Genomic DNA, 21,787 nt, shown 5'->3' with positions numbered 1-21,787 from the left:
TTTTCTGTAGTTCTTATGCAGACAAAAGAGAATGCCAATATGCAAATACCCACCGCCATCTTGGAAAAAAGAGGTTTTGCTTGTATTGCACAGATCTGCCAAGAGAAAGCAGCTGAGTGGATAGGCAGGACTCGGACCAGCCTGGTTCATGGCCAGCTCAAGCGGGCGCTACGGTATTGAAACAATAGACCTCGACGGCAGAGTCATGACGTGCAAATGTGCGGAGCGGGCCTAGTCCGGGTAAAGATCTGACGTGGAACACTTTGGCCTCATCTTAGGCTTGGGCCGAAGTCTTGTGATCAAATCTAATCGTCTACTAGTCCTATCAAGTTCTCTCGGCTTGTCATCGGCTCCGGCCTCCATTTCGCGCCTCGCGTTTGATGTTGAACTTCCTCATCCATCGTTCGTACAACATTCCTGTAGTGCTCTGCAAGGGACTCGGGATAGTCAGCAAGGTCTGGAATGGTCCATTGGTCGTAGCAAGCCCCGTGCGTATTGGCGGCAAAGTAAGCCCCATGATGTCGGATGAACAAGAAGCAGAGGTAGCAAAAGTACTTGGAGGCCCCTAGACATCTTGGCTTGTGCCAGGGACTGTCAGACCCTTCCAAGTCGTGATGTACGGATAGAATGACTTCCGCGTGCACGTGGGTAGATTTTGCCCACGGCTGGTAGGCTATAGTAAGAGGCACTGCCTCATAAGGTGGTAGAAAAAGGAGTTGGACGCTCTCGAAACTGGTGGGATGCGAACGGGACAAACTAATCAAAGTTTGACATATGCGGTAATAAGCAGCAATCTTTTCAAGCTGACGCAAAGTTTTGAGGCAGGCCTGAATTTGAGCTGTTGCCCTGATAGCTTGTAAACGGTCAAAATAGTTCGCGATCAGGGTTGACGTGCAGAATTGGTAGCTAGACTGCGCAATTTCAATCAGCTTCTCGTGGTCGTCCGTCTCCGACTCGAAAGCTTCCAGTAAGTCGGCCATCTGCAAGAGTTCCTGTTCAAGCTGCGCCCGCACGGCTGCTTCTTTTTTGGAGTAAAGAAACTGAGCGCGGTGGATGAGGTTTGCAAAGTCGGCAAACAGGGGTTTCTTGTGCGTGCGGGCAAGATAGGCTGGCTTCTTCCATTTGGCGGATCGGAGGCGGTTGAGGAGGCGGGCTTGGTGATGCCGGATGACCAAGTCCAAGAGGCGATGTAAGGGCTTGGCAGGCGGCGGGGCAGAGAGTATTTGGAAGACGGAGCGCAGGAAAGCCTGGGAATCGGGCTCGATCGCGTCGGCGGATGCGATGGTAACCTTGAGACTTGCTGCAAGTGGTTGCTGATCCAGATCGCGGCCTCCATCGAGGCCTCCGGTTGAGGCATCGATATTTATCCGGCCTTCTTGAACAGTGGCAGCGGCAACTGACTGCGCCCCCTCCCCAACAGCAACGAGGTAGGCAATGTCATTTGCCAGGCGTTGCTCCGTGGCAGTTGATAGCAGGCGGTGACGAGGATGCTCGGGGTGGCCGGCGGAGTTTCGGTGGTAAAGGTCCGCCCAAATTGTCTCTGGAGACTCGGGGGGATCTGCATGCACTTTAACACGTGCCTCCACAGTCCCATCTGAAGTTGCTATTGCATGGGATGACAGCGGGAAGGATTGGGCGTCGACAGGCACAGCATTGGTTAGTTTCTCTAGAGCAACGACATGCTGGCGGAAGAGGCTCTCGGGGAGATCTCGCCAGATGGATGACGCAGGCGAGGCAGTGACAGCAGGGCGGGGGTGGATAAGCCCGCTTGACTCGGGTACAGAGTCCGTCGGTAGCGTGTCTAGCAGAGGAGACAGGGAAAACGACATGGATGATGAGGGTGGAGATTTGAGCTTGTGGGTGGCTGAGAAGTGAGAAAACGTGCCAAGGACTTGTCTGTGGTATGTTGCGTTGTTGATGTTGAACAGGTGAATGAGGTCTTATTCGGGTTTGGCCGACTGGGTCGTTTCGAGTTTGCAATCTGCTCGATTGCTCTTCTTTGGCTTGGATAACTGCGGAGAAGCCCATAGGTGCCTGCGGAGTATGATTTCCCTGTTGACCTTTCTGGAAGCAGAAGAAAGCCGCCGTGCCAAGCCAAGATGTGGGAGGAGATGGAAAATTGGAATAATTACAGAAGGATTTTCAACCTGTCTCCAACCTCAAGATTTCGGCAGGGCCCACAAACCGCCGTCCCGCCTCCACTCGCTCGTCCTGGACCTGCTGACAGAGAGAGCCTGAATTTGGAATCCTGCACGAAAACCTTGGAGCGGAAGGGCCACCAAAGTAACCAATTGCGCGGCGACCCTCGTCTGACGCACGCAGTGCTGCAGTCCTGAATTTAGTGCGCCAAGACCAAAGCGTTATTACGCGCTAGGGATGACCACTCGCCCGGCCCAGCGCAGTGGGAGGGACTTCACATGTGGGAGCATCTTGTGGGCGCAAAAGATGGTGATGGGATGAACGGGGATGAGACTAGCTGCCAGTTGGATAGTCCTACTTTAATATGCCACAACAAGTGCCAAACTTTAGCAAGCAAAACATTGTCGGGTATTCCTAGACTTGGGGCAAGCGCTTTCATACTTTATGTTGGTATTCGCAAGTCTTGACCAATGACGGAATAGTGGAAAGTTTGCTATCGCCCCAAAGGTTCCTTGTGCGATCCATTCTGGCCTGTAAATGAGCCGTGGCATCAGGGTTCAGCAGTTTGAAGCAGACTCGCTACGCTTCCACAACCGCAAGAAAGGGATACCGTCCTTGGTGAGGGTATCCGCAAGAATCAGACCAGGCGAAGAGCTAACTCGTGAACGGATACGGGAATCCCTGACGGCACCCTAGGCAGTAGCTTAGAGTGAGACACAAGCCGCCGGCGCAAGTCAGTGCTCACATGTGCCTGCCGGTTCCTGTTCCAAGGTGTCGGTACGCCCGCTCCAACCTACTGAGAAACGGCGGCACCATGCCTGATAAAGAAAGTCGGTCGTGCCCCAAGGTCTTGGTTTAGGGCCTCGGCAAAGTCTTGGAATGTTCCTGGGGCATCGAGGAAAGGCCGTCGAGATGGCATGGATGGGTCGCATTGGGGTGGCCATGGGCTTGGCAACTTTCACCTTGAACTTTGAAGAAGTCTTTGCGCTCCGGGCTACTGTGTAATCTTTGAACAGAGTTACTCATGGCGGAACCAGGCTAGTTCCAGTCCTTCGCCGACGCGGTATGCTAGAGGCCCAGAGTACTGCTACAGTCTACGACCTACATGTAGTAGCCGTAGAGTCGCAGGGCAACGTGGCTTTGTGCCAAAAATGCATTCTAGGCATGTCCATAAGCGGCCCCCCTTCAGTCTTGGCTCAACATAGACCGACCTGCGGGTTCATCTCTGTTCATCTCTAGTGGCGTACTTGGCATGCGACCAAGGAGGCTCCAATCACAAAAGCCACAACGACGCAGGCGCATTGTTCTTCTGGACCCTAAACTTTATCTTGACCAGCATCAACCACGCAGGGCTCAGATTACCTGCGTCTACGCCGACCGCCCAGGCCTCAGTCCTTACTTTACTATGTACCTCACAATGGGCCTCTCTACATTTATCGCATCGAGTGAGGCGCGCGCTCTGGAAACCCCGGAGCCCTGTCCACAATTCTTGGCGTCAACGTCTTCTGATCACCAATGACCTTGACCCAATCGTCATGGGCTGGCGGCTGCTTGTGCTCTTCACCTCTTCCAGTCCCATGTTCTCCACCATCCTCTTTCTTTGCCATGTGCTGTGTTCGCAGACCGCTATAGCGAGTTCAGACGATTCATCACTCGGGGATGCCTGCTTTCGCGAATCCCAGCGACAAACGGCTATTCTTGAACATACGTGACAAAGGTTAATGAAACTGTGGCCACCAATACGGCGAGTCAGCCGCTCACGGACCTGCGTCGGCCCCGAACAGCTGGCTCCCTCTCTTTTGCTTGGCCACGATTTACCATCTACCGTTTGGCCAAGACTCACGAATCTGCTCAACATCGCTGAATGTTGTGTTCACGCGGGATGTCGCTGTGCTACGTTCACTGGAATTGCGACGCCCTGCCGACAAGCGCTCCCCAGTTTGACATTCTTATGAAAACCTGTTCCGCGCAACCTTTCAGCGTGCTTTCCTAGTTGTCATTGTGGCAGCGTTCGCACCCATTCTCTTGGGCCTGACTTGATCCGGACATGAAAATGCCCCCTCCCCGTTCTCGTGATGTGTTTCCCAAGTCCTGACTCCTATCCCTGCCCGTGTCTCCCCTGGTCCCGTCCGCGATTGATCATTGCCAAGCGCGTGGACGCCCGCCCCTTTCATCTCAAGCAGGCAGCTGGCAGAAGCCTGTCAAATCCTCAACGAAGCAAGGATTTGGATTTCTGGTGTCTTGACCGTAAACATGCCAAGACGCTGCTTTCTACGAAGGCAGCTGCCAGCGTGGCCCCACGAAATTACTATCGCATCTCAATGTCACAGCTTCTCGCCCCTTGCAATTGACTACCACTATGCAGTGCTGGTGTATAATTATCTTTAGATCTCCCGCCCTCTAATCGGATCTTCATAGAGCTATTCATAGCTCATCTCACGGAGAACCAGTCCCTCTTTTATGCTCTTCGACGATCGATTTTAATATTCAATTTTTGTTCACACTATGAAGCCTGTCGCTATTCTCTCCCTCATTCCCGTGGTTGCCGCTTTCTGCCATCATGGAACCAGCCTCTTCAAGAAGGATCAGCTATTGAAAAGGGCTGACGGTACTTTTGGTTTTGACGGCCTGAACGGCCCCCTCAACTGGCACTCAATCAGCTCTAGCAACTCTGCCTGTGCTCTCGGCAGAAGCCAGTCTCCCATCAACGTCCAAGAGTCCAATACCAAGCAGGTCCAGGGCTCAAACATTACCTTCACCCCCGACCAGTATCCCGAGGGCGGCGAGCTCGAGAATCTCTTTGGTTTCCTTGAGGTTCGCGCAAATGGTACCATGAAAAATCGTGGCAAGACTTACAATTTACGCCAATTCCACTTCCATACTCCTAGTGAGCACCGAATCAACGGCGAGCACTTCCCCCTCGAAGTTCACTTTGTTTGGGAGGCCGAGATCGGAAACGGTAAGTCATCGCTTACAGCCCCAGTGACACTAGCGGACATGGCTAATTAGAATTTAGGCTCATCTGTTGCTGTCATTGGCTTTCCTATCGAGGTCGCAGAGACATCCGATCCTCTTCTGGCAGCTGTCTTCAAGAATGTCGACAAGGTCACCGAGTTCGGATCCCACGCTCCAACCGGATCTCTGGACTTCACCACCCTTTCCGAACACGTCTCAAAGAACATCATCTACCAGTATGTTTGATCCATATGCTCTCAAATCTCTGACTGGCTCGATCTAACATGAACCACAGATACACAGGATCTCTCACCACCCCTCCTTGCACTGAGTCCATTGCGTGGAGCATTGTTGGACGCCCGATTTACCTCGATATTGCGACCTACCTGAAGGCAAAGAGCATTATGAAGTACAACGCTCGATATACCCAAAACAGTCCCGGTGAAATAAACATGTTGGAGAACGCATATGAGAGCCTGAAACAGATTATCGAGAGTAGTCAAGGTACGAACTAGATTTACTAGACGATCTTCATAATTAAACATGCTTTATGTTACTTCCAGAGGAGCCTAGCTTCGAGCACAAGCCCCATCTAATGATGATGCAGAATGTGCAGAATGCAGATATCCAGGCATTGTGTTCCTGCAACAAGGGAACGCAAAGTGAGACATGAAGGTCGCTAAACATGGCCAGAAGCAGATCCCGTGGAAGAGAGTCCGTGCAAGAAGAACAAGAGTGGCAAGGGCGGGCGCAAAGACTAAGCCCATTCAACAACCAAGCCTAGTCGTCGCAGCGATCAGTAATAGATCTGGAATTCACCCAATTCCCTAAATGCAATACCAACAGACAAGCCATGTCGACACTCCCCGGTCATCTTCCTTGCGGGATGGATATGGACAGCGAACACCGGGACGAATACCAACTATTCAGTCAGCAATCCCCGAAAGCCATTGGCTCCTATAGGACGGAATAGTCACTTACTTAGAGCCACCTACGTATCTTTTCCTATTTTGTGACTAAAACATACAATTCCCACCCCCAAGCTACTCGAACATTGAATGCGAATCAGGCATCTAAACTCACTCTGGAATAGAAAGGATTACTTGAATCGTGTCCTCAATTGGTGGTACTAGCTCCGAAGCGTTTGTTTTTAATCCTGGCAGCGGATAACGCGATACCTTACAACTGACAAAGAATGTCAGCGCACTCATCTTACAGGTCCAGGAAATTTCTCACTAAACTGGAGACGAGGAACCTAACAAGGTCTTCAACATAGCATCGTACACAGTCGCCTCGTAGAAAGCTTGGCTCGTTCACAGCAAAAATAAGCAGCAGCAGGGGGAGCTCATTGTATTTCCTTCCCACGCACTACTCTCCAAGCACTATGATTTGTGCGAATGAAAATGCCTGCCAATGTGAATCACATCACAGCAGGTTGAAAATTTCGTTGGCCTCGGGCTATCTACGCTGTGCGGCGCCTAATACAGTCGGTGGGTCTCATTTGAATACCTGGCGTCAGACCTACTGACGCCAAAAACTGCTTGCTACAGCCAGGCGACCGAACAAGTCTTCTAGCCAAGGACGACTTCGGAGTTTTCAGATAACTTCAATGAGGGTGACCACAATTTTTGCGTTCATCGAAGCAGTTAGCTCAGTATTGAGATCTTCCGCGTTGTAGGACGATGGCTGAGACTATCAGACGACACATGACCTATGAGGTAGCGCTATCTTCCGCTGATGTGGCTCCGGGAGTGTCAGATCTCTCTGAGATATGTTGCATGTTCGAAGACGCTAGCTGATTTGTCAGGCACGGATGAGGGCATCAGAAGAGAAGGCGTACACCAAAATACTCTCAGAGGCACTCATCAAGACTGTGCTCTCGTGTTTGGTCTTTTGGCATAGATTGTCGTGAAAATGGTGGAAATTGGCGGTGGTGATAGACATGATGGTTTAGTTCATAGGGTTGTAGCAAGTTGAGGGAAATATGATTTATACCCATTGCGTGCTCACAATACCTTCGATAATTTGATTGCTCTCAACTAAGACGCAGTGCAGGCAAGCGCTTCATTTTTATCAACGTCATATACGTTCGACTTGTCTGAGAACTGTAGCCGTGCATCTGAAGGTAGGGTAAGATGGGAAATGAGAAGAAGGGGGATGTTTAGATTATTCCGGGAAACATAATTATACAAGAGTCATAAATAGCAGCGAGGACAGTTAAGAAAGAGAACCAAGAGGAGAAGAGGGGAGAATGAATGACTTGGCCGTAATGCTTGCGGATTTGGCGTCATCGGCCACCTCGTGACAGCCTTGTTGGGTGGGCTCGACGATTTTATAAGCATTGGTCGCGGCTGGGGATGGTGGAGGATGGATGGTGGTAGGCATAACTTGGACATGAGGGATCCATACCCACACTAACGAGGCAGCCAAGGGTCTAGAAACAACATCTATTGCCACTGGATGCGCCTGAATCTATAAGCTCAATTGATCCAACGTAGCCATGGGATATCCTTGAAATCTAAGGTGATGATCCAATCGCGAGAGGCGCAGCTAAGCAAAATTTTGAAATACACAATAGACTTTAAGCCTTGTTGAAACATCAGGTTGGACCAAGAACGCGAATATTCGGATGAAACAACACCCCAAGCGCTTCAGTCACTAACGCAGTTGCAGAGAGTGGCAATCCAAAACAACAATTGTAACAGGCGAGTTTGCGCACGACCCTTGCGGAAGGGAATCAGAATGAGCTTAGTGCACGGATAGTTCAAATAGCTCAATAAAGACAAAGAGTTTTCCTTGCAGCAATCATCGGGCTTGGACAGCGTCTCTTCATTTGACCATCAAGCTATCTGCATGCAACTTCGCACCCAGTAATTATGTCTTCGACACCCGAATATCAGCCCTTTCTCAAATACTCGGACGACCCATCGACCGAAGAGCCAACATCACCAAGGCGGCAGTCCGCCCGTCGAAACACGCTTCTTTCTCACGTTTTCGTTCTCATCGGCACGTCGTTAGTCTGGGTCCTGATCTTCTTTCTATTCTTTCCGACACCTTCTGCGACGACCTCATCCGAGGGTAGTGCAATATCCCACTTACCAATTACCTACGGATCTGGCGAACGACACAACATCACCAGTGGTAGGACAAGAATCTCTTGCGGCAACACAACACAAGAGGCGAGAGCAAAAGGCTGCAAATACGATGTCTTATTGAATCACTGGGTCCCGGCGCAATGCTTTGACAAGGACTCCGTCGCCGAATATCAAGAAGACGCTAGTTGGGGGGCTTTCGCGGACAAAAACATGACACAACAATTGACCATCGATGAGATGTCAGAAAGAGACTTCTACTGGACCTCAATCCGGGACCACATCAACCATTGCGCCATCATGTGGAGGCGCCAATTTTACGCGCTCTACGACGAGCGGCTTGCAATCGATACCATTGTCACCAGTCCCGGACATACAGAGCACTGCTCTCAGTATCTTATGGATGCCGTAGACTCGAAGTGGAAGGAACCGACGAAGACGATGAGAGGTTTTGCGGGTTGTTGGGTACGCGAGGCATAGACTTTAATAAGGGTGAGAAATAGTTTGTTAGTTTAAAGAGCGTCAAAGTATCTTTACATTCCGTTGGATCTCTCAGTAGAATGTGGATCATCCGAGCAGCAGGTGAATTGAATGAGGAGTGCATTCTGAGTGTCTGCCAAGTTATTTTCTTGTGCCGCTTAATAGACCCGTTTGGTGCGACGTGCCGTCAAGATCCGCTTGTTCTGAGCAAAGTAAGTTGTCTGTTTTAGAACGTAACCCACATATTAGTCTTTACAAATCGGGACTCTGCGTGGGACACACGATGAGAGTATTTGTATTGTGATTGCAAGCAAACAGGCTCTGACTTATAATGATAATGGGTTGAGGCCAAGAAATATGCTCTAGAACTGGGTCCTTAATGGCTTGAAGTTGAGCTAAAGAGAAAGATGAATGACTGGTTGGTGCGTTGTATTAACGTGGACGTCAAGCATGGCCGGGCACGTGCCGGGCTGGGAATGCCGATTGAGCGCCCTTCTGAACGGCGTCGGTTGTCTTCCGGATTTCGGACTTGCTCTCGACTGTCATTAGGACTCGCCCAATGTGCAGCTTCTGCTGGTGTAACAACGTGGACTTGCACTCGAACTAATTAAGATATCCTGAGTTATTCGCCAAAGTAGGCATACAACGGACTTCAGAAATAATTGCGCGTCTACTAACGCTGGGGGTGGGTAATCGAGGTGGTTATTCCTGGGACGAACAGGGATTGCAAGAATGTCGCGAATGCCGAATCCTTGCGTCTCAGCCTCCACGGACACCAGCAAGTGCCAATACCTTTTAATGGTAGACGAGTCTTTGTTTAGGAAGAGGAACTTACCATTCTATTCCTTTTACTACGTTCTGGCTGACCTGGTAGGACGACATGCTAGTTATATTGAAGGGTAAGTAAATAACTGCGGCCTAGAAAATAATCAGAACGTAAAGATATTAGCCGAAACATGCGGGAACCTAAAAAGGCTTGTCAGAGGAAATTCCGGCTGCTACCACATTACGAATCGATGGGCTAGTTGATGTGGTTGGCGCGTCGGGGCACTCTGGCTATGCTGCCTGGAACTAATTGGAGGGGCGAGGAATTGATTGAGTCAAAAGTTGCATTTGTCTTGAGAAAATGGGACTAGTTATTGAGAGGTAAAATACTAGCTATGGTGATGTTATCTTGTGAACTTTTGCTTTCGGATGCCCCAATCATCTCATCATCGGAGCCCGTTCACCATCGTCGGACGAGGTCCGGGCCATCTACTTGGCAACCAGTGTGTCTTGAAGGCATCGTACCGGAAACTAAATGAGGCGTTGATTGGTTTGAAATGTCTCGCTGACTGCTTCGAGTGATTTTGTCGGCATTTGTAACATAGAGCCAGGGGACCGCTGACGCTCCGAAAGCCGAGGAAACGGGGGTCCGAAAACAACTGCCGGGGGTACGGGTACTTCCGGCCTGGTCCTGAGACGTATGCCTAGAATCTATCTTGGGTTCCATGTATATTTATTACATTCATTTCATCGTGGAGGTTCATCCGAGCTCATGCACACATTCCTAGCAATCTACCGATCACTACCCAGCATCTCGACTCCAAATGCCTGTATCAATCTCGAATTCATTCAAGGAGAAGCTTCTTCGCAACGAGGTAGCGTCTACGCTCAGCGTTCGACTTGTCAAATCGGTTGAGCTGCCCATGATAGCCAAAACTGCTGGCTTCGACGGCATTCTTGTCGATATGGAACACTCATCTTTCGACTTAGAAACGACGTCTCAACTCTGTACAGCAGCCCTATATGCTGGCATTGCCCCGATAGTGCGGGCCCCAAGCAAAAACCCTTTCTTTGTCTCTAGGATCTTGGATGGTGGCGCGCTTGGCATAATTGTTCCACACATTCGCAGCGTTCAAGATGCTCAAGATGTCGTGTCAGCCGCCAAGTTTCAGCCGGTTGGGTCACGGTCGTCGACGAATTGTCTGCCTCATTATCAATTCCGCTCCATACCCGCCAAAGTCTCCAATCCTGTCATGAATGACGCAACTCTTGTCATCCCAATGATCGAAACGATTGAAGCGCTGGACCTTGTCGAGGAGATTGCAGCCGTTGATGGTGTTGACTCTTTGTTAGTCGGCACCAACGACTTGACAGCTGAAATGGGGATTCCTGGGGATTTTGAGAGTCCCATGGTTTCAGAGGCTTATGAGCGCACTATAGCAGCTTGTAATAAGCATGAAAAGTGGGTTGGCATCGGTGGCCTGCATTCGCGGCTAGATTTGGTTGAAAAATTCTGTCAAATGGGTGCTCGGTGGGTGATGGCGGCTACGGATGGGCCTTTGCTGATTGCCGGAGCTTCCAAAACAGCTGCCCAAATGGCGACTTTGAGTGCCAGGGTAATTGAGATGCCTGAAAAAACTTCGTAGGAAGCTTCCGATACGCAATACAACCTCCGGACATCGGAGCAAAGTCTCTACGCTTCTCATGTTTCCTGGACAGGTACTGCTCATCTGTATTTGTGCATGAGCCTTCCAACATAACTTTGGAGAAGTGATCAGAACAAGATGTGCATCACAAGCAAAGTGTTACAGGCAGGTTCCCATGGCAAGATACAGGCCATGCCCATATATCCTTATATGACTTGAGTAAAACGGACCTACAAGTCAGGGACTGTTAGTTCCGAACCTTGTGGTAAACAGCCATGAATTGGGGCCATGGTCCCTTTGATCAGGTGTGCTCAAATGAGTACTACTGTTACCTCCATCGGTGGGGCCAATCTATCACATTTAGGTACTCGTAAATTTTTGTTCGCCAATCTCCAGTCCCAGATCTTTTCCCGCAACGATGTTCAGTCATTTGCGGGTTCATTTATTGCTTTTTTGATGGACAACTCATCCGGCTGAGAAGGATAGCTGGGTAAATAAGGCGGTTTCCAGGTGAGACCATACAGCTAGCTTCACCTGAAGGAGAGAAGCGGGTGGCGATACCTTTCAAGATCTGTTTTAATCAAACTAGGGTGCCCTATAGCGTTGATCGTGGCTATTTCTGATTATTCTGGTACTGAAGATCTGCTTTTTGTAAACTAGTGACTTGTTTGGGAGTTCTATTGTAGTTGTTCGTGGCCCAGTATATCGACCCCTACTCTCTGTCACAAGTAGATTGTGCAGCGTTGCCAAAGTATTCTCGACGCTCTCTGGGATGTTTACATGAGTGATAAATCATTGTACCCTTGGACCATACCCGTCTGCATTATCCCCGAGGCGAGGAATCTCTCCCATCAGCAGATCGACAAAGGGCTCCATGCTCTACATGATGGATGAAAATCGACTAGTTGAGCTTCTTATCCATTTGCCTCGATGTACGAATAGAACTGACTGATGTTTGAGTCCCCCTCCGCGTTCTGCCTCTCAAGACTGACGTTGAGACCACCACCGTGAAAGGAAAATGGGGGAAATTCGAGGACGTCCATACCATTATTAGCCGCCATTTATAAGGCGAAGGACAGTGGTTGCAAGTCTAGATCTAGCGAAGATACGGTAGACACGACTCCTTGGAAATTATTCCACTCGAAATTGTTCGTTTGATAACCTAAGCTTTCCGTGAAGTGTCTGAGGTGTTCAGAGGATTAACCATCGGGGAGACGGGCTGCTGGCTGTAGTAACTCAGGGTAGTGGAATGCTAATGTATTGCAAAGCCGAGTATTTGTTTAAATGTAGCTTCACATGTCCATCCATATGCAAGCATGACGTCCAGAATCATCTACCTGCGACAGCGTTGAGCTCCTTCTCAGGTGCACAGCCACTGGCAGGGCCCCGGGAGGGTGGCAGCCGCAGTGCCACCGGTGATGGATTAACGTTATCCCCGTATAGAGGGAATCAAAAGGGGATTCCAAGCGCCGTAGACTTAGGACAGGCAGATTCGAATGACAGTTAATAGACCCTACCCGACCCCTTCACTTGATACGACGCGGCCTGACACTCCTGAATTCGTGAAGCTTGATGTGACGTTCTAAGTAAACCTTCACGTCAGCCATGATTTTCCAAACCAAGCGGAGGAATTAGGTACTTTTTCTCATGGAACTGGATAAAAAGGTTAAGATAAGGTGCAATATGATAGTTGGTCTACTCACTACCAGTTTACTCTAGTGCCCAGCTCCAGCAATGAGGCCGGTCCGCACATCTGTAGAAGTCTTTTATAGTTCCGGCTGCGCCGCCACTCTTTCTTCCTTCTCGGTAGGATCCAAATTGAGCTCCTTCGAAATTTCGATCACGACGGTATTTTGTCGACTCTGTCCAGGGCCGAGTGTCCAGTCCTAAGCCTTGATTACGTCTGCGTAACGGGCCAAGAAAACAAATGACAGCCTACCCGCACACTCGAATCGCTGGTGCTCCTGGTCGGTCAGCTTTCTACCGTGGAATAACCTTGCGATTCGAGATGCGGACGAATGTCTAGCGTACCAAACCTGATCTTTGTGAGCGGACCAAAGGCCTCGTTAAAAGCGAGCAGGTTGCTGGGTGGCTTTCAAGATACCATCCAGCACTCGCGCGAGATTATGAATTCGCTGATGTGTAAATACCCTGGCCGCGAAGAAATCCCATGCTTTTTGAGTCTCAGTAGTAGGGTTCGATCCGTTCGTAATCTTCAACTCCGACGGGGCCTATACCGCTCCTGGCTCGAACGGAGGTGGCCTGGTCTTCCTGACAGTTCCACGGGCTGCAATCGTTAGAGTTGCCGAGGGGGCATTCAGGTTATAACACGGCCTCGGGGGCTGATTCCCTTGCCACTGCAGGAGGCACGGAGTGAGACCCGCATGCGACTGTTGCATTTCTGCCATGCTACACTACAAGATTCGGACTTTTCATTACATGGCCCTGATCAATAGGTCCGGTTTTCTTCTGCTGCTAGGTGGAAATAGGAGTTGGTCATTTTCTATCTGAACCATCAATTTGATATGATGGTTGCACCTGAAAGTCTGCATACAATCAACCTGGTCCAACCCATGCTGTGAACGAGCGATGTTTCCACACCTAACTTGGCGTTGATTGCTTGACATACTAAGACACCATGGCTTGCTACATCTATTGAAAATTTGAACCCACTACCTCTATTAATAAATAGTGAGACGCTCAGGCGGCTATACGTAGCAGACGCAGGTGCCGCCTGGTGCTACCGATGAGGGATCTTTAATAGAGAAATCGCCGGCCACCGGCATGCAAGACCCGCGCCATATGTGCATTTTGCAGCGAATCCGGGGATATGGATACTACCCTACTATCTACGTTTTCCACATGCATCTACTTGCTACCAGAACCTGAATGCTCTTGCAAATTGTGGAGACAAAAGTCTCAGGATGGGATTTTATTTTCGACTCCAACTAGAGGGGCATGGTTGAAGTAAGATCTTCACTAGAATAATCTAAGGCGTAGAGCATTACAGTCTTGGTAGCGAAGGAAACACTTTGCTTGCTCGTACTTATTTTAACATGCTTGGACTCTTGGACACTGCATCCTCTTGAAACCCAGACCCACGTTAGTTCTGTCTGATGGAGAACGAATGGACCCCAAGCACAACCAGCGTTGTATATTAACCCACTTTTATCCGCGTTAAGAGAAGAAAATTACTTCTAATTAGTAGCTTTATGATCCCCTCCTTATATCTGGGGTCCATTCGTCCCCGATAGGACACTGGGGATGCAGTGTACTACATATTATGCAGCATAAATAGCCCGGGTACCACTGTGTTAGCCTATCTTAGGTACCAAGCCAATGTCGACACCATACTCACACACTCTTGAAGGTGCTATAATACTACTGGAATGTATAAAGGAGCGGGCTTTACCGTTTTTGTCTCCGTGAAAATGATATTATTGTGTTCAAGTCCACACTTTCTACCAGCCTATCTCCAACGGCAGGTAGCCTTCACCGGCCTGGGAAATATTGGTCGGTTACAGTCTAAATACCCCTCGCATTTGATCTTCGAGAGCCCGCCGAGTTAATTTGCCCTTTGCATGAGCATGTAGGGCATATGCTATGATCTTGTCCACAAAGTCCTCTGATCGCCGACTCGATGCAAGATGCAGTGATGCGATCCGACTAATAATCACTTATTTCAGCGACGAAATTGCCGTCAGGCACGTTTTGGAGGCTGCAATATCATGCCAAGATACTCTTTGTGGAGTGGTTGACCATCCACCCATAGGAAACCAAGTCATTGTCAGAGCAAGTCTTGCGGGCCGGGGCTCGATTTATTGCTTGCCCGGTCAGGTTAAGAAGCTGGGTGTGGTGTTTTATGAGGTCATGGATCTAAACATTTGTGCAGTTTTGGCGCCCTAGATCGAGCCCACAGTAGTCAACTACTCTGCGTTCCTGCCGGCCCTAGATCTGACGTGCAGTGCGTCCAGACTTATTGCCAAGGTGGTACGGGTCGAACCGTCATTGGCCTAAGTGACAAGGCACCCAAGGCTGCGATGGCATTTATGCTCATGGCAACTTCTTCATATTCAGCACGGTCGAGGCCGTGGCAGAGGGGCATGCTCTGGCCGGGAAGAAGTGTCTGTGCAGTGCTCGGCTGCACGAGTATCTTGCGTTGTTTTTTCCGGGTGTCTAAGCAGATTATTTCCCACGCATGATGACGGGAGATTATTGGAATCAAGACGAGATGAGTTAAGCTCATATGTCTTGCCTTCAGGTCAACTATCCAACCTAACTCCAGCTTGTCTTGTCGCAGCCACTCTTCCAAGCCCGACTAGCTCGCGAAGATGTTAAGCATGCGATGATTCTCGGGAAAACAGTCGGGATTTGACTACCGGCACTGGAAGTGGCTGATGCAAGTTTTGGGAAAGTCGAGAGGCTGAAGCAGAACAAAAGCGACTATGCAGGCTTATTTGGAGTGTTGCGACAAGAGGCAGGGTTGGCGTAAGAGAACTGATCTTGAGAGCACAGAATGGCCAATCTTGAATTCACGTCTTTCCAAGATCCCAGTATTGTCTTATTAGGTGTCCTTAGTCTGCAGCTACGTAAATAAATAATTAAGCTGAAACCGGAGGCCTATCATTAATGTCACTTTTTTTTAACTACATAATGCAGGTTGTTTCCACCAGTTTATGACTGGCGTATAAACCCGAATAACTAAAGTTTGCCAATGCATTTGCCTACGTCGGTAAAACAGGCAGTTTTGCTGTTGGTAATGGACTATAGAAATAACAGGCGCCATTAAGAGTCTGGGCAGGCCTTCGGATTCTTAGCTAGAATAGACCGAGTTGTCCCCGTTGTGAAATTAGTGCTCCAGTCTTTCCTGAGGTAAGCCATGTCAATCCAAGGGCGTACGTACAAATTCTCAAGTGTGGACAATAAATTTCAGGTCTGTATGGTCCTTTTGTTTGGTTCAATCACCATCCTTCATTGCCGCTGGTTAAAAGCATCGCGTCTCCTTGTTTCTACGAACCGCAGTTCCACTCAACCGTCACTACTTTGGTTCCAGTCTTTCATTAACAAAAATAACGCATCGACAATTGGTAGACGACATGGCGGGGATACCTATTGACGAATAAGATTCCCCAAGAGCCGCTCACAGAGGGAACAATCAGGAGAGCATTCTGCCCATGAATCGCCCCTCCTCGGCCGCTCAAGCATCGTTAGAGACGGATCCTCCAGACAGCGGATTACACGCCTTGGCACAGGTTGTATCGGGTCATTTAGTAGTCGCATTTACTTGGGGTATGCCTCGAGCTTCGGGGTATTCCAGAACTACTACGAGGCCATCCTACCACAATCCCCATCCGATATTTCTTGGACCGGGGGATTCCGAGTTTTCTGTCTACTGTTCACCTCCACGATCTCCGGACGCGCGACTGACGCAGGACTTGCCCGGCCTGTGGAAGTAATGGGAGCTGTCTTGTTGTTACTTGGTACATTTATGACCAGCTTGGCTACTGAGTACCGGCAGATTTTCCTAGCGCAGGGCCTTTGCATTGGTGTCGGCCAGGGTCTGCCTAGTGTGACCCTCATCTCGACGTATTTCTTTCGCAAGAGGGTCTTCGCTGTTACCACCGCAGCTACAGGGACGAGTACCGGTGGTGTCATCTTCCCAGCCATAATACAATATCTAACTCCCCGGATTGGTAAGCTGATTTCCGATATTGGCACTTGAAGACAAAAATCTGACCATGAAATAAGAGGATTTCCCCGGGCTGTGCTGTTAGGTGCATGGGATTTGTTATGTTGGCTATGGTGGTCGTCATTATCACACTCCTTCGTACTCGGCTTCCGCCTCGCAAGTCTGGCCCCTGAGTTGAATGGAGCGCATTCACAGAGCCTTCGTACATGCTGTTCACATTTGGCATTTTCCTCTTATACTGGACCCTTTACTTTGCGGTTTTCTATGTAAGCTTTGCGTTGAAGGTTAATTTTCCTCTAAGTAAAGTATTAATGGCGTTGCAGATTCAGGTTTATGCTATTAAAGAGCTGTACTTATCCCAATCTGCCGGAGTCAACCTGATCATCGTTATTAACGCATGAGGCTTTCTCGTGCGCGCTCCCTGCGGCTATCTAGCCGACCGGTACCTAGGCCCGCTTAATTGCTTGGTTCCATGGGTCGCACTTTGCGGCATTCTAATGTTCTGCTGGGCGGCGGTCCGTAGTATCGCCGAGTTATACGTCTTCGCCTTTTTCTATGGGCTTGCCTCGGCGGCAGCCATGGGCTTGTTCGCCGGCACGGTGCCGTCGCTTACCAGAGACATGGACAAGATTGGAACTAGAGTGGGCATGATACTGACTCTAATAAGTTTCGGTCCGTTGACGGGTCCATCCGTGGCCGGCGCCTTGATCGCACGCACGGGGGGAAGTTATCTGGCAGAGCAGAGCTGGGCTGGGGCGTCGCGGTTGGTGGGTACAGCGGCCTTGATTGCGGCTCGAGTCATCACGTCAGGATTCCGTATAAAGGTAAAAATCTGAAGTTGGTCGATGTTATACAATGTTAGATGTCAAAAAAACTTGGTGTGTTACCGTGCAGCAAAACGGGCAGGCGGGCTAACAGGGCAGAAGATCTACTGACATAGCATACTCCTTCAAATCCTCCATGAGAAAGCAGTCTGCCAACGCGTAAACCCAGCTATTGCCCGTCAATCTATTATCATTTACACTGTAGTTAGCTTAATATTAAGGCTCGACTACGATGCCATCCCTTATATATCTCATACCTCCACCGAGCCTTTAGAGTACTCATTGTTGTAGTTGTGTTCGAAGACTCGTAAGTGGGCATGCATACTCCTTTGCTGTAAAGCGAAAGATCTTCAAGTTCCCTTAGATTAGGGCGCCTTGAGAGCCTTATTAAAAAACCCACTTTGGGTCTCAAGTACTAAGCTATGTGCCCGCAGCTCCTGCTCGCCGACGTAAATCTTTACGTCTGCATAGTTATGATTCTTGAATAATTTGTTCGACCCATCTTTGTTGTGGAGATGCATCGGGCACGGTTGGCCACTTTACTTAGCTATCTCCTAGACAAGGACCTCCCTAGAGTGCTATTCGGCCACTTTCACATCATTAGGGCTGTATTTAATAATAAACTCTCTGAGTAGGGGGTTATTGGTGTGGGAGGCGGCTCTTTTATGCGCCACTCGCTAGTCTATTCTGTGTGCGAGTTGATTTGCAAAACAATAAAAGTTAAATCTTTTAGGAACTAGATTACCACTGCGTCCCGGCTCCTCGACGCGGCCTAGAAACAATACGAATATAGTATATAGAACCCTTTTAGGAGTTTCGGCTCTCTTATCAAGAGACAAGTAATGCCTTAATAGTCACATGTGTCTATAAGCCGCACGACATTAATTATGATAGTATGTCTATGGCTTTATCTAATTTAGCACTACGAAACACACGAGAACTCAAATGACACTTAGACCCTTAATAATACGAGAACCTTAATAGCCCGAGAGCCTTAATAGCCCGAGAACCTTAGTAGCACGAGGAATATAGTTTTCTCCCAAAACCATATTTTATCTCAATCACTGCCCAGCTAGTTATTATCTCACCGTTTTCGGCTATAGACCGGCGCCTCTGCCGTGACCGTTAAGCACTGAGGGATAAGTATTTCCAGCTCTATGACCAGCTCTGGCAATAGAACCTGGCCACTAGGCGCCCTTTCATATTGTCAATTCCCAGCATAGGAAGTTTACGACGCCTAGAATCCCCTTTTAATTCCCTCAATACGAGTATAACGTTAATGCACCACCGGTGGCACTGTGGCTGCGCCCCCGGGACCCCCCGGGGCCCCGCTACTAGCGGTGTACCTAACACTTGAACGCCGACGAGAGACTGGATTCGGGAGCCGAACTGTAATTCAAAGAAGTTTAGCTTAACAAAAAAGGTTTTCCGTCGTTTTTATGTATATATCATATCAACCTGGCAATTAGCAATTAGCGATTAATCACGAGAAGATCCGGGCTTAAGTCTTTTTAAGGGTTCCCTGAAATAGAGGTTTATTATTTCCAGGACCTTCGGCCAGAGTTTAAAGAGAAGGTTAACAACGGTGGATCACGCGTCATGACAAGCCTGTTCTCGCCCCTGTTTCAAATATACTAACACTCGAAAGTATTGCCGAACATGGTTTTAATAACGGATCATCTTATGGAGATTCTATTCGGGTTTTACAAGGAGCTGGTATTGAAGCCGTCATCGCTAAGCTTTTTGCCTCCAGTCCTAAGTTTCCATCCTCAGATACGACTAAATAACCGTTAACATATTTCAGACGAGAGGAACAAGCTTAATATAGGTTTGCTTAATTTGAAACTACAAGACGTAAGTTTTTACGAGATCGCTCCCTTCAAAATTAATCCAACGCCTATAAGTTGATCTCGACCGTATGAATTCTGCTCCGGGTAATCATAGCTATAGGGAAGTTCATTATATTACTATATGCTAAACTATGACTGTAAAGTACGTACTTTTCTAATGAACACGTTTATACGAAAAAGAGAACACAAAATTTCTAAACTCACTTCTCTTATTTAATTAGTTATTTAGCCTCTGTTAGCTATATAGACACGGATTTAAGTAATGTTTCTTTTCGTAGCGTACTAACTAAAACTACGGCGCCCCGCAAACGTACAACAGTGCCTACTTAGGCAATATAACTTAGTCTAATAGAGATTAAAATATTTAAATGTACCCCTATTTTTACTACGTACCTCACTTCTACTAACTACAGAGCTATTTAGTTTTTAATTTATAGAATGAGATTTTATATAGAAATGAACTTTTAGTTCTATTATATAGTATAGACAGCGGCTTAATGTAAGAGACTTTATAACAGCTCTTGGGATTATTAAGTAGAGCCTATACTAGCTGTAGGTATTATTTTTCTTAGCACACATAGTCTCGTATACGGTGTTAACGTCCCCACTAAGAATTTATAATTAAGGATCCAGTCCATCCCTAGACAGACCTATTAATCTTACTTTTCACCGGCCGACTTCACGATTACAGGTTAATTACATAGTATGGCGAAAGTTAAAGTCGCCCTAGAAGTATAGTATGTAAATGATCTACAGGATTAGTATCTGCTTTAATAGAAACGCCGAGGCCTAATAGCAGCAGTTTCGAAAACGACTTACGCTTATCGCCCGCCTTAGCGTCGACTTCTCGCCCTCACTTATCAGCCTAAGCATCTAGACCCTGCTTCAGCAAAGAGGCTCATTTCGGGTTTCAGAATATTTTATGCATTTCGCAAGGTGAGCCTGATGAGATGTCCATTGCTGAGTTGCTTTTAGCCAAGAGCCAAAGTCTATTGCGTACCTCATTTCGTAATTGGGTCTCTATAAGCAGAAGCTCCAGCAATATAAATACCCATGGCCTGCAACCGTAAGCCCAACAGTAAATCATCATAAACACATCTCTCACTCTTCAGGAATTTCCTTACCATCTCAATCACAACCTTTCTTTTTAAATAACACTTACCTTCTACAATCAAGATGAAGTTCTTTCTCACCACCGCTCTTTCACTCATCAGCCTTGCTGCTGCGGGCCCTGTTGTACAGAGAACCGTTTATATCAGTTATGCAGGTCTCAGAAGAGATGGCACTCCTTGCAACCTGGAGAATGAAAGCTGGAAGAACTGCCGTCCTAAAGCCCAACAGGATTGGACTACGGGTTGCAATCCTATCTTGCATTGCCGTGAGGGTTATCCTCCGGGTCCTCAGTGAGCTCTTCAGGGTTCATCTGATTAAAACAGGTTCCTTCGTAAGTGTAATGAGAACTTACCATAGGCGAACATGTAGCTAACCGGTAGTAAAGTCAAAACCATACCATCTGGTTTCAGTCAATGTATAGACTCAGGTAGTCTATAGGGATGGATCAGGTTTTATGTATCGAAAAAAGGGATGGTGGAGGGGTAGAGGGCAAGAGAAAAGGGTAGCAAGACAGCAAGGTTTAGTTAGATACTGTTGGCAATTTATTCTACCACTCGATGCTAGAGCTTCCATTATCCGTTGAGTAACCTGAACTACTAAAGACGCTTTCTTATGCTCTCTTCCTGCCACCACAAAGCTTAGGAACCTTGATGTAATATAAGACCCTCCTGCTAAGCTGATCGTAGAACAGTAATATATGAGGGCAATCATGCTCCATCACACTACTCTACTATTTAGTAATGTTTTTTTTTTTTCGTACGGTACGTAGCGTGCGTGACGTTCAATGTGACAGTGGCCAGAATAGGTTAGCTGATTTTTACTTAACATAAAGCCGTCTTAATCCCCCCTTAGTCTAACATTTTCACTTTTAGAGTATCCTTCCCATTAAGCTGCACAAACCCCTTCTCTTCCTGCCTCCCCAGTTCATCCATCCACAAGCCACCTTAGACCATACCCACGTAACTTGAATTATGGATATAACCGGCCTATCCGCCGCCAGTAGCATGGATGGAATCTTAGGAATCTTAGGAATCTCGAACGAAACTTACGAAATAGTTCCATTCGCCTTAGCAGCTAGTAAGCGAATCTTCTGGACGCTTAACGGCTCTCTTGAGAGCGTAATCTAGGTCGCGCTTAACCCGTATTATGAGCCTGGCGACACTATGGAACCCTACTTTCGCCCTGCTACCGACGGTCTCGCGCTGAGCTGGTATTCCGTATCGTAAGAGTCTTT

The 21,787-nt window shown here is 48.2% G+C and overlaps 6 protein-coding genes across 6 annotated transcripts; 5 read left to right on the top strand and 1 right to left on the bottom strand.

Annotated features, from left to right (window-relative positions):
- Nucleotides 1-305: 305 nt before the first annotated feature.
- Nucleotides 306-1,829, bottom strand: CORC01_08114 (uncharacterized protein; the record flags this gene model as incomplete). The annotated part of the gene is made up of 1 exon (XM_022619749.1): nt 306-1,829. One exon carries the CDS (start codon nt 1,827-1,829, stop codon nt 306-308), a length of 1,524 nt encoding a protein of 507 aa, XP_022473673.1.
- Nucleotides 1,830-4,644: 2,815 nt separating this feature from the next.
- CORC01_08113 (carbonic anhydrase) lies at nt 4,645-5,855 on the top strand (the record flags this gene model as incomplete). Its single annotated transcript, XM_022619748.1, has 4 exons — nt 4,645-5,098; nt 5,156-5,330; nt 5,390-5,598; nt 5,794-5,855. The coding sequence occupies 4 exons, from the start codon at nt 4,645-4,647 to the stop codon at nt 5,853-5,855; spliced, it is 900 nt and encodes a 299-aa protein (XP_022473672.1).
- A 2,115-nt stretch (nt 5,856-7,970) lies between these two features.
- On the top strand, nt 7,971-8,666 carry CORC01_08112 (uncharacterized protein; the record flags this gene model as incomplete). The annotated part of the gene is made up of 1 exon (XM_022619747.1): nt 7,971-8,666. The coding sequence occupies one exon, from the start codon at nt 7,971-7,973 to the stop codon at nt 8,664-8,666; it is 696 nt and encodes a 231-aa protein (XP_022473671.1).
- Nucleotides 8,667-10,255: 1,589 nt separating this feature from the next.
- Nucleotides 10,256-11,077, top strand: CORC01_08111 (HpcH/HpaI aldolase; the record flags this gene model as incomplete). The annotated part of the gene is made up of 1 exon (XM_022619746.1): nt 10,256-11,077. One exon carries the CDS (start codon nt 10,256-10,258, stop codon nt 11,075-11,077), a length of 822 nt encoding a protein of 273 aa, XP_022473670.1.
- A 5,488-nt stretch (nt 11,078-16,565) lies between these two features.
- On the top strand, nt 16,566-16,851 carry CORC01_08110 (uncharacterized protein; the record flags this gene model as incomplete). Its single annotated transcript, XM_022619745.1, has 2 exons — nt 16,566-16,770; nt 16,826-16,851. The coding sequence occupies 2 exons, from the start codon at nt 16,566-16,568 to the stop codon at nt 16,849-16,851; spliced, it is 231 nt and encodes a 76-aa protein (XP_022473669.1).
- Nucleotides 16,852-17,263: 412 nt separating this feature from the next.
- CORC01_08109 (major facilitator superfamily transporter) lies at nt 17,264-17,602 on the top strand (the record flags this gene model as incomplete). The annotated part of the gene is made up of 1 exon (XM_022619744.1): nt 17,264-17,602. One exon carries the CDS (start codon nt 17,264-17,266, stop codon nt 17,600-17,602), a length of 339 nt encoding a protein of 112 aa, XP_022473668.1.
- Between the last annotated feature and the right edge of the window lie 4,185 nt (nt 17,603-21,787).

The sequence above is a fragment of the Colletotrichum orchidophilum genome (assembly GCF_001831195.1).
Source record: "Colletotrichum orchidophilum strain IMI 309357 chromosome Unknown Scaffold_68.1, whole genome shotgun sequence".
In the NCBI taxonomy this organism is placed as follows: domain Eukaryota; kingdom Fungi; phylum Ascomycota; class Sordariomycetes; order Glomerellales; family Glomerellaceae; genus Colletotrichum; species Colletotrichum orchidophilum.
Note: the sequence above shows the minus strand (reverse complement) of the source record. Positions and strands in the feature narration are given on the sequence as shown.